Source organism: Fringilla coelebs, assembly GCF_963513975.1.
Source record: "Fringilla coelebs genome assembly, chromosome: 6".
NCBI lineage: Eukaryota > Metazoa > Chordata > Aves > Passeriformes > Fringillidae > Fringilla > Fringilla coelebs.
In genome coordinates this window covers 39,758,313-39,770,206 of record NC_140034.1, presented here as the reverse complement: position 1 = coordinate 39,770,206, position 11,894 = coordinate 39,758,313, and the positions used below count along the sequence as shown (strand labels likewise).

The 11,894-nt window shown below is 45.0% G+C and overlaps 2 protein-coding genes across 4 annotated transcripts; one reads left to right on the top strand and one right to left on the bottom strand.

Annotated features, from left to right (window-relative positions):
• Positions 1-306: 306 nt before the first annotated feature.
• Positions 307-4,462, bottom strand: NDUFS3 (NADH:ubiquinone oxidoreductase core subunit S3). The gene is made up of 7 exons (XM_084208292.1): positions 4,339-4,462; positions 4,175-4,237; positions 3,289-3,386; positions 2,881-3,030; positions 1,946-2,071; positions 1,539-1,658; positions 307-554 (listed from the first exon to the last, which is right to left on the bottom strand). The coding sequence occupies exons 1-7, from the start codon at positions 4,382-4,384 to the stop codon at positions 387-389; spliced, it is 771 nt and encodes a 256-aa protein (XP_084064418.1). The 5' UTR covers positions 4,385-4,462; the 3' UTR covers positions 307-386.
• KBTBD4 (kelch repeat and BTB domain containing 4) lies at positions 4,447-11,675 on the top strand. 3 transcript variants are annotated; one of them, XM_084208291.1, is made up of 4 exons: positions 4,447-4,541; positions 7,014-7,634; positions 10,130-10,236; positions 10,809-11,675. In XM_084208291.1, the coding sequence occupies exons 2-4, from the start codon at positions 7,043-7,045 to the stop codon at positions 11,667-11,669; spliced, it is 1,560 nt and encodes a 519-aa protein (XP_084064417.1). In that variant the 5' UTR covers positions 4,447-4,541; positions 7,014-7,042; the 3' UTR covers positions 11,670-11,675. The 3 variants fall into 3 exon arrangements, with proteins under 3 accessions (XP_084064417.1, XP_084064415.1, XP_084064416.1); XM_084208289.1 differs by having other exon boundaries at positions 4,488-4,603; XM_084208290.1 differs by lacking the exon at positions 4,447-4,541 and adding an exon at positions 4,650-4,676.
• The last annotated feature ends 219 nt before the right edge of the window (positions 11,676-11,894 follow it).

Below are 11,894 nucleotides of genomic sequence, written 5' to 3'. Positions count from 1 at the left end.
ATGCTGTCCCATTGCCCAAACTCCACAGCTGCTTAGTGCCATCTCTAGGGAGTGCTCAGATTCTGATTTTTACCTGCTTACCTGCAGGAACTGGCAGCAGTAGTAGTGTTCAGGAAACACTAGGCCACAGGCAATGCCTGTACTCTGTTCAATTTGCAAATCAAAAAGACAAATCCCCTGTTTTACAATTCAAAGCAGCAGCTAAACATCTACTAGTTGGATCATAAGGACTGTAGATCAGCATTCCAGGGTCTTGTGCTCTTCATCTAGTTTGAAAACATTATTAATGGGATCACAACAGGCAAGTGTCTCGTATCAATTTTTATTATTATAAATACTATATTGGAACAGAAGGGATGGTGCTGCACATCTGCTTCCTTCTGCTGCTATTTGGCATCTTCTTTCTTGGCTCCTGCTTCTATTTTCAGGGTTTCTGGAGCTGGACGATAGGCAGGAAATGCCTCCCATGGGCTATTCAGATCGAACTTGCGGAATTCCTGAGCTAGCTCCACAGGCTCTGCCACCACCCGTTTGACTTCATCATCATACCTCACCTGGAACAGCACAAAGCACAGGCCAGTCATTTGCACCCTGCTCCTGCAGCAGGTCTGCTGTGCACAGTGAGCCAGTAATGACCCAGACCACCCTCTGTGCAGACAACTACTTACCCATGGGAAAACCACAGGCCCACAGGCCTCTGCCACAGCTTCAGTTCTCCTCATGGCTGAGGACTACACTCATGAATCTTTATAATATGGCATTTGTGTGGTTTTAGTTGTTCTAATTTTTTGCATAACACTCAGAACAAGGGGAGAAAAAGAAGACAACCAGAATGGAATGCAGGTGAATACCTGACACTTCGGACTGACTTGCTTTATGCTCACTGTGCCAGTCCAGATCTCTGAACCCCTGCTGAGGAAATACTACTTTATCCTTGCTTGCAGGATTTTGTTATTTCTACATTTCTTAAAACAGCCTCTTTCTTTTTTGCAGAACTTTGCTGTTTCCTTCGGAGACTCATCTCAGTCTTATCACTGCACCAAATACACCTGCTTCTACAGGGCAGTCATTTGAAACCAGACAGATACCAAACACTATCATTTCACCTATGGTTGGCATACAGAGATAAATGGTAAACAGCAAGAGTCAGTTTAATCAGAGTTTTATAATCTGGGCCTACAAACATTCAACAAAGTGAAGCTCTAACTGAACCAAGAATGGTTCAGTCCTTTACCTTTAGACAACTCAGTTTTGCAATGGAAACTTTAATCTTCCAGAAAATGTGCTGAAAACAGAAGCACTTCCTCTGCCTGGCAAGTGTCTTTGGTATACAGCACATAACATTTGCTCCATTTCTCCAGCCTTAGGCTGCCTTATTATGAACGATATTTTGTGTGATAATTGAAATTTCTACGCAGATTTATACAACTCCTCTGGAATACAGACAAGTGATTGTAAAGCACTCCCATCTTTGTACTGGAACTCAGAAAAGAGCATTGGAGAGACCTGGTAACTTTAGACATGACTATATCTCCTACCTCCACATAACCAGAGAGTGGGAAGTCCTTCCGGAATGGATGGCCCTCAAACCCATAATCTGTGAGGATTCGCCTTAGATCAGGGTGGTTAGCAAAGAAAACACCATACATGTCCCAAACCTAAATGAAAGGGAGCCAAGTTAGTTGAACTGTATTTGAAAAAAAACCCAAAAACCTGCATGTGTTATGTCCATTAAATTTCTGTTACATGCCTGGCTTTGTACAGTGCCAGCAAAACTGATGCAGGAATTCATTCAAAAGCAAATCAAACACCATTTTATCTCCTACTCTGAAAAGGCAGCCAGGGAAACACTTCTCTTTCTTCCTGAGGGTGTTGGGGAATCACTTAAATTGGGAAAATGCAGCCTCTCTCCGCAAAGACTGTTCCCAAGCACACCAGCACTCACCTCTCTTTCATACCAGTTTGCTGCCTTGTGCACAGGCACTGCTGAGTCGACAGGTGTCAGCTCATCAGTGTATGTCTTCACACGGATCCGGCTGTTGAACCGCAGTGACAAGAGGTTGTACACAATCTGAAGCAGAGAACAGGCAGCATTTATGGATCTCCTTGCAGTACACCACTGCCTAAGCAAGGACTATTTCAAATATGCTTTATGAGCAGGATCGCATTCAGCACTTCAGGACTGGCCACGAAAAAACACTCATACAACTGAGGTTTCAACAGCTTATCACTTTGGCCCTTAGAAGTGTGACAAAAGCTATGAGAGACTTAGACATCATGACTGATGACAAAGAAGTAAAGACAAATACTAAATCTTAAAAAGAGAGACTACTGGAGGGATGGAAACACTTGACAATGAATGGTCTGTCTCAAAGAAAATGGCCATCAATCACTCTTGCAATTACTATCAGTGGGAGAGAGCTAAGAAAAAATACACTTAATTTTCGGCAAGTGAGTTGGATACCAGGGAACATTTCCAACATCTATGGTGATGAAGTAGTACAATCTAAAGTAGTACAATCTAAAGCTGTTTATGACATACTACAAGCAGACTGAAAAGAACATCCCAAAAATTTATAAGGAATTTTAAAGACTTGTTTGATACTACCTTGGTGACTGGAAAAGATGAATAAATTAGGTCTATATTTCTATTATTTCTATGAACTATTACCTTGATTTTTGAAAGAAAAATTTTGAATTAAAAAAATATTCCACTTCTTCAACAACTGGAGGCCTTTGACTTAAAGAATTCTATCCACAACTCTTGAAACTTTTTTCTCACTGCCAGAAACCAAAGAGAGTGGTCAGAGCTGCAAGTGCACCCACAGCCATCAGCACTTGTGAAGCCCTCCAAGTACTGCACCCGCAAGCCGTTCCTACCTCAAAGCGGTACTGCCGAGACGGGACATCAACGGCAGTCAGGTCTGCCAAGGATTTGAACTGGGCATTGGTGTGATCACGAAGGAAGGTCAGGACAGGAATGATCCCATCTGGATGGATCAGAAGTTCCAGCTCATTGAAACAGGTCACCTGATGAAAACAGAACAGTGCATGAGTACAAACACCAACAGTACCAAACATGATGCTGGTTTCAGCAGAACACTCAAACAAAGAGACATAGCAGACACAAAAAGGCATCAGATCAAGGGGCTTAAAAATAGCAGTACTTCTCATGGAATTCTGACCATTTTTCTTCCCCAAAACAACTCCTCTGAACAGGTAACAAAAAAGTGGTGTGTTCACTGGATCATGTCCTGCCACAAGAACAATTTCTTGAAAAGCACCTACCTGTACTTGCTGGATATACTTGGGCAGAATCTCAGCCACATACTCCCCAAAAGCACATAGCTGCTTCTGCTGTACTTCATTTTTTGGTCTGACAGTAGCTAAGGAGAAAAATAAAGTTTCCAAGATTATGACAGGGAATACAAAAAGCTAGAGAAAGAAGAGTAGTAACTCACTTTAACCAGTCTAGCGGTTTGTCAGAAACTACACTATAGCAACATATTTCTGTTACACAGAAGGTAGAACTAGACACTTTGATAAAATGAAGGAAATTTGTGTCAGTGCTAAAATTTTGTCAACTCTAAAGAGCAGCATGAACTGTTCAACAAGATGATGGAAAAGTAAATAGCCAGATGAAAAAGAGGGCAGCAGGGACGACAGAACAATCTGAACTTAGGAACTGCTCATGTCATCCAACCTGGGTCTAGAAAGGGCCTTGTTTTCTGGGTTTGCTGGATGTGTCAACATCTAAGCAAGCCCCTCGTAATCAAAACATTCTTGGAAGTCACGTTGCTGGGGTGGGTTTTTTTCACTGTTACGATGAAAGCCCTTGAGGGTCAGGGAGATAAGGGGCTATGAAGCTGTTGCCCATGCACAGCTTTGCACAGAAAAAGCAGGCTTGGCCCTGCATCTGAGAGAGGATGCAGACAGGAAGACAGAGCAAGCACGGGAACCCTCAGCAAGCACGGTTACCAACACAGCCGCTTTTCTGCGCAATTGGGGTTTTCGGGTGACCGGACCAACCCTTTCCCGACAAGCTCACTAAAGCGGTTCCACCGCCCAGGAACGTCCGTGGGCCGGTTCGGTGCGCTCCCGCCGGCCGGCAGCGGCACAACCGCACGCCTCGGGCCCCCTCCGCCCCGCGCCCCCAAACCGGGCCCGCACTTACGGCGAGTGTCCGCGGCGGAGCTCCCTGCCAGCCGGGCCCGTGCCGCCGCCGGTGCCGCGCCAGCTGCGGAGAGAAACGGACACGTCTCATCGACCACCGCCAACCGCCCGGCCCGGCCCGGCCCGCGCCCCCGGTACAGCCCCGGCACAGCGCCCGAGCCTCACCTCGCAGCGCGGCCCGCGCCAGGCCCCGCGCCGCCGCCGCCCACATCCCGCCGGGACTCGGACGGGCAAGGGCACGGGGCGGAAGCGGAAAGCGCCACCACCGCCGCGCTTCCCCCGGGGGCGGAAGCGCGCGAAGAGCTTCCCGGGGACGGCTCCGGGTCGGTGGGCGGAATCGGCGAGTGCCCGGCGGCGCCTGGCGCAGGGTGAGGGCCGGGAGCAGCCGCTGGGGCAGCCCGGGGCGGCGGCATGAAGGGAGGCGCCGCAGGTGGGTGCCGCGCGGCGCGGCCGGGGGAGCGGCGCGGCCGCCGGCCCGGGGACGGAGCAGCGAGCGCTGGGAGGTACGGGCGCGGAGGGCGGCAGACCCCGGTAGCCCCCGGGCTGAGCCGGCGCTGAGCCTTGCACAGCGTCAGCGCGGCCCTGGTGGGAGTCTGCATTTCTCCGAGGTCAGCCTCCCTTCCTGCCTTCTCCCCGCCCCGGACCGCAGGGTCGCTGTCACTTGTGCTTAGGGGCTCCCCGATCCCGGGCGTCGCCGTTCCATCCGCGACTCTTGTCAGGAGCAAGGAAAGAAGGAAGCTGGAGCACAGGTCTTGTGAGAAGCGGCTGAGAGAAGTGTGTTAGTTTAGCCTGGAGAAAAGGAGGCTCAAAGATGACCTTATCACCCTCCCCAACTGCCTGAAGGAGGGTGTAGCCAGCAGGAGGTTGGCCTCTTCTCCCAGGCAACCAGCGACAGGGTGAGAGAACACAGGCTTACGCTGCAACAGGTGAGGTTTAGGCTGAACATTAGGAAGAATTTCTTCACAGGAAGGATGATTAGAAACTGGAATGGACTGCCCAGGGAGATGGTGGTGTTGCTGTCCTGGAGGTGTTGGAGACTGGATGTGACACTCAGTGCCATGGTTGTGCCATGACGTGGTGGTGTTTGGCCATAGGTTGGCATCGATGGTCTCAGAGGATTTTTCCAACTTAAGTGATTCTGTGATTCTGTGAACGAGGTGTATTAGGTGTTGGTTAAACCACTGTCACTGATAGCTAAGCCTATGAAATGCATGGAGCAGACAATTTGGCTTTATGGGACAGTTAACTGTCCTGCATGACTCTTTCTTTATAGCCGAGACACCGTGAGCGCAAAGGGGAGCTTTGTGTGGGTGTCTGCAAGGCAGACATGAGATTTGTGTAGTCTTTAGCTGCTTCTTGGCATTTCTTTCATGATTTGGCATCAGTCCTCTGGGTGTTGTGCAGGGCAGTGTAGGCAGCTGGTTCTGCCGTGCCAAGGGGGCAGAGTAGTTCAACTTTCCATATCCTCGTGCTCTGTGTGGTCTCTTCTGCATTCTGACCTGAAGTTCCTAAGCACCTTGACTGTATGGATAAAGAGCTTTAACCAAAGTGGAAGCCAATTTGTAGGATAGGCTCATACTTTGTAAAGCTGGAAAAATAGTACTGATGTGTTCTCTGCTGACTGCAGTTCCATCTCTTATAGACTAATGTATAGGTACTTTTCAGACAGACCAGGATACTGTAAAATCGAGATTAGAATATAATTGAGGCAGGCTATCACCAGAGATGAGATGGACTTGTCCAGCCAGTTAGGGATGTAGACACTACTTCCCATGAACAGAATTTGAGAAAAGAACTTAGGAGCCCTCCTGATCAAGCAGAGTAATTGTAAGAAAATGCATGTTTGTCAAGATAAACCATGGAAGAGTAACTATGAATCTGCTGTAGAAAAAAAATCACATCTTTGTGAAACATTGTTCTTGAAATAATGTTCATTATTAAGAGAAGAAATTTCTGATAATAGACATAATGGCTAGCAGTTCAGTTGTAAAAATAAGTCTAAAGTGAATGCAGGTAGGCAACTGTTCCTAATGCTGTCCAGAGCCATGGTAAAAAAGAGCTCCTTGCTATAGTACTCTTTCTGTGTTTCAGAAAATTTTCTGACCCACAAACTACCTGGAGCACTGCAAAGATCCATGGTACCTGCTAAGAGGTGTTTTCTTTTAAATTTTGATCCCCTTTCCAGATGGGAAGCAGTCTCTAATAACATCTAAAATGTTGTTTTGCATGCTGAAGTTGACTGGCATTAACAAACAGTATAATCATCAGTTATCTCATTTGGTCAGTTTGAAGGACTGGTGGTTATGTCAGGCCGACATCTTTGTGCATCTTTTTGGTAGAAACAAGTTCATCTTGATACAGATTCATCATTGGGTTTTGACAGTAATTAACACCTCCTGATGATATGAACTGCTCCCTGTGCTCTTTTTTAGTATAATGCTGTAATCCTTTTCACATCTAGTCCAGCTATGCTGCTGCTGCTTTTTTTGGCTTTGCAAGTTTCCTAGGGCAGTTGCTGGACTTTCCACTTGAATAACTTGCTGCATTTCTTTGTGTCAGTGAAATGAGTGGTGAAAAGATATGCACGTCTCCCAGCCTTGCTGGGATGTGATGTGCACTGTACTGGAAGTTTGGTATATATTATAATTTTAATTATGCCAACTTCTCCTTTGCTGTTTGAGATTCTGAAGCTCATGCACAAATTTCTGGCTGTGCTATTTATGTTAAGTCTAAAATATGCTGGACTCCTACCAATATGTTTGATTTTTCCCTGTACCCTGAAGTACTGCATAATCTTGTTAGTGGTGAGAGAAAGCCGTATAATTATTGTGATTTTACAGATTGCTGGAGGTCTGATTTGTGCAGCACCATGGACTCGTCAGAAGAGACTGGAGGCTCCTCTGCAGAAGAAAACTACTTTGTGAACTACACCTTCACTGACCGCTCCCACTCGGGCCGCGTGGCCCAGGGCATTATGAAATTATGCTTGGAGGATGAGCTCTTTGCTGATGTTACAATATCAGTGGAAGGCAAAGAATTCCAGCTGCACCGTTTGGTCCTCTCAGCTCAGAGTTGCTTTTTTCGTTCCATGTTCACTTCCAACCTAAAGGAGGCCCACAACCGGGTGATTGAGCTGCAGGATGTTAGTGAGAGTGTCTTTCAGCTCCTTGTGGACTATATTTACCATGGAACTGTAAAGCTGAGGGCAGAGGAGTTGCAGGAAACCTATGAAGTGGCAGACATGTACCAGCTGACTGCCCTTTTTGAAGAGTGCTCCCGTTTTCTGGCCCGTACGGTGCAGGTTAGAAACTGTCTGCAGGTCATGTGGTTGGCAGATCAACACAGTGACATGGAGCTCTACACAGCTGCCAAACACTGTGCAAAGTCACATTTGTCTCAGCTGCAGGAGACAGAGGAGTTCCTACACCTGCCTCTCCGCCTGCTGACAGACATCCTTACAGGTAAGGATTCTTGAAACTACCTAGGATGTGGATGTAGAGAGACTTTCAGAGTTTGGTCAGGTAGTGAATGAAATAGATGGAAAGATACAAACTTTCATAATCACTGTCTATTCAGAGACTTAGCTAAGCAAGGCAGAGCAAAACATTCCTTACACCTTTATCAGAAAAAGCCCCAAACTATTAATTGTTACAGAACATGAAACATTTAAGCTATAGAAAAGGGACATACAGGATGCCGGAAATTCACAGCAGTTCCTTAGTCAACAGGTTAGAAGTGTTACATGTTTTTTAAACACAACTTCCAACAATTTGTTGTAATTTTGTTTGCAATAAAAGTAAAACAAAGAAGCCTTACCAGAAATACACATCTGATGAAAGTATTTTTTATCCCTTTAGCTCATAATCATTTAACATAGCAATGCAGTAACTCAACATCTGTAAGAATGAGCACATATTTTAGACTATTTTAGTGTTATTTACAATTGTATATAATTGTTAGGATTACTTACGCACTCAAGTGACTGAAATAGAGGCATTGTAACATCTTGAGTAGTGCAGTAATTGCCCTTCTTGTAAAGGTAATAGCCTTCCCTAGTAATAGGTGCCATGACTCAGGGTTGTGAAGGACATGTCAACACATAAACAGCTTAGTCCAGTTTCTACCAATCCTTAAAGATCTGCTGCCCTAGTAAGTACAGTCAGTACTTGTTACCTCTCCAGGAAGCTGCAGTCACAAGTCCATTCTTCTGCAGTTATGTGTCAGTGCTAGAGGAAGCAAGAAGGTAGAAGCAGCTCATACATCTAAATGTGCCTCTTTCTTGCTTTTAATTAGTCTTTGTAACTGAGTAACTAACTAGACTTTGTGTGTCATGTGTTTTATATGCAGTTGCAAAAATAAACCTATCATGACTGGCTTCCTTGGAGCACTGGCAGATCTACCCATAAGACTTAAATTAGCCTTTAGAATTGATGCTGTACATATGAGAGTCTCTATAGATATTGCATTAAATTATCTCTATTGCATCTAAAGAAATTTAGATTAGTCAAGAACCTATTGAGTAAATGTACTGATAGCTCAAAACCCTGATAAATTTAGAGTAATTTTGATAACTATCTAGCTAAAGTTTTTAAAGTAAGTTGCAAGTTCATTTAAAAAAACCTCTAAAATCATGAAATAAAACTGTAGAGGTGAATCACATTTAGTTTCCTAGAGACTCCACATAAAAACAGTTTTAGGACTATGGACTTTAGCACTTGTGGTCCTAAATTAAAACAATTGCTCAGTATAACTTTTTTCCATGCATTATCTATTTTCATATGTAGAATCACATTACTCAGCATTTTTGCCACAACTCTGCTCATAAAATGGATTAAAATCTGAAATACTATCCCTACTGCTGGGAGGAAAAATCCTTTTATTTTACCTTTCCTGCATCTTCGTTTAATTAATGGGGAATTAAATAGAGAAAACTTTTAGTGGCAAGGATTAAAATTAATTCAATGAAATAGTAATTTATTAAGTTTACCTTCTGTTGCACTCTAGGACCAATTTCAAATTTTTTTTTTCTATTTAGTCACTATGTGTGATGGCTAGCTTATGCAAATCCTTTTAAACAAAGTTGAAATACCTGCTTTTGTGCCACACTTTTTCTGCTCCCTTCCACTATAGAGAAAAGAATTGGAATTTGTCTGGTGCCTTCAGCATCATTGAATTCAGAGTTTGTCATGAGAACAGACTACAAAATCAGAGTCTTCATAGGGAAGCTTCTCAATGAACACAGGCATAATTGCTGGCTTTCAAACTGGAAGGAAATACCTAAAATCTTTTAGGTAATGTACTGATGATGATGATGATACAAGACTTTGTGATTTAACCAAAACTTCCAGTTATGTCTTGAAAGAGATTTAAATCTGATGTAGTCTCTGGAGTGTTTCCTACTGTCACACAGCTAAGAAGAGCTCTAGTAGCTCATTGGGGATTTCCAAATGTTATGAGGATAGCAGCAACACCAGATGTTCAGTCGTGAGGGTCAGCGGCCTGACAGTGCTCAGACGTATTTTGTAGATGACTTTTGCTAGACAGGTTTCTAGGACGAGCCAGAAAGAAAGGCAGGTGCTGAGATTCTCAGTAACAGAATCTTTTTGCCTAAATGATTAAATAAGAAAGTATTTGTCATCGTCACATAGCGTGTAAGTTCTCTTTCCTGTCCTATTTCTCTTGGACATAGATTCCTGAATAGATTGCTGAAACTTCATCCAAAGTGCTTAAATCTGCAGCTGTCTTCTTACAGTTACCCAAATTAATTTAATGTATTTGGCTGGCTGGCAGTGCTGATCATGCCTGACAAAATCTATAAACACCTCTGTCTATTTTTTGTGTCTAGAAATAGGTTTTGTGGTGGGAGTGGGGGTAGGCAGCCACAGGAAAGGGGCGTTCCTGAGTATATACACCTTTGTCTAGATATCATAAATGCCTTTCTGTCCCCGAACTGCAGATGGCGTTCCATGTTCTCAGAATCCAACAGTTGCCATAGAAACCTGGATAAACTTCAACAAGGAGGAGCGAGCAGGCTTTGCGGAGACTCTGCGATCGAGTCTGAAGGTATAAAAAGACCTTATGTTCTGGGGCTGATGTGGCACTTGCTGGTTTCACACTTCTCAGGGCAGGGTATTCTGCTCACGGGTCTGACTTGAAAGTCACAAAACACAAATGTCATTGAAATTCATGGTGCTTGTGAGAGGATACTTTCAGTGTCATAAATAGCAACCCCACTGACAGCTTTTTTTCATTTAACCTGAGGCTGCTTTCACTGGTGATTGGAGCAGTGCTACAAATAACTTCTTTCACCTCATTTACCAAATAAACTGTTCAGAAATCCATATTTGGCATTCCCCCCGGTAACAACTGTACTCCATCAGTGATGTAACTGGTCCTTACCTAAACTTGTGTTCCAGTGACATGTGTCTATTTCACTGTGTCAGATATGAATGGTATCTTGAAAAGGCTTTGAGGCACTACTGAATCCTGGATGTTATAGGGTGGGAGGACTTGGGAAGGAGGTTACATACCTCAGGCCCACAGGAGGGTCCTAAACTGAAAAATTCAGTCTTGAGCAGCACTGATGTTTTTGTGAACAGATCTAATTCTGCTGACACACTTCTACTTTCGCTCAGGTGATTGGAGAAAATGTTCACATCTACCTGATTGGAAAGGAGTCATCACGTACACATTCCCTCGCTGTCTCTCTGCACTGTGCTGACGATGACTCCATCAGTGTGAGTGGCCAAAACAGCCTGTGTCACCAGATCACCGCAGCCTGCAAGCACGGCAGCGACCTGTACGTCGTTGGTGGCTCCATTCCACGGCGCATGTGGAAATGCAACAATGCGACTATAGACTGGGAATGGTGTGCTCCTCTGCCCCGTGACCGGCTCCAGCACACCCTCGTCTCTGTGCCGAGCAAGGATGCAATATATTCACTGGGGGGGAAAACTCTACAGGACACTCTCTCTAATGCTGTCATATATTACAGAGTACGAGACAACGTCTGGACAGAGACCAGCCAGCTGGAAGTGGCAGTCTCTGGAGCTGCAGGGGTGAACCTTAATGGTGTCATTTACCTGCTGGGTGGGGAGGAAAACGACTTAGACTTCTTCACCAAGCCCTCTCGGCTCATTCAGTGCTATGATACCAACACAGAGAAATGCCACGTGAAGCCATACGTACTGCCTTTCGCAGGGTGCATGCACGCTGCTGTGCACAAGGATGTGGTGTTCATTGTGGCTGAGGGGGATTCACTGCTCTGCTACAATCCCCTGTTGGATAGCTTTACCCGGCTGTGCCTCCCAGATGCCTGGAGCTCAGTACCATCCCTCTGGAAAATTGCCAGCTGCAATGGCAGCATCTATGTCTTTCGCGACCGCTATAAAAAGGGCGATGCGAATACTTTTAAACTTAACCCAGCCACCTCTGTTGTAACAGTCACAAGTGGCATCAAAGTGCTGCTCACTAACCTGCAGTTTGTCCTGGCCTAAACAGGCCCAGTGATAGAAAGACAGCAACAGTGTCTTGCTGTGCTACACCCACGACCCTCAGCACCAGTCCCAATTGCTACAAGCTCACAACATCCAGTAAAGACCCCATCCTCTGTACCTGTGCAGAGGAAGTACAGGCTTTCTGACTGTGGGCCTATTCTTTTACATAGCACTATCAAAAACGTATGGAACTGTTGTATCTTAGATTTCAGATGGACTGAATAT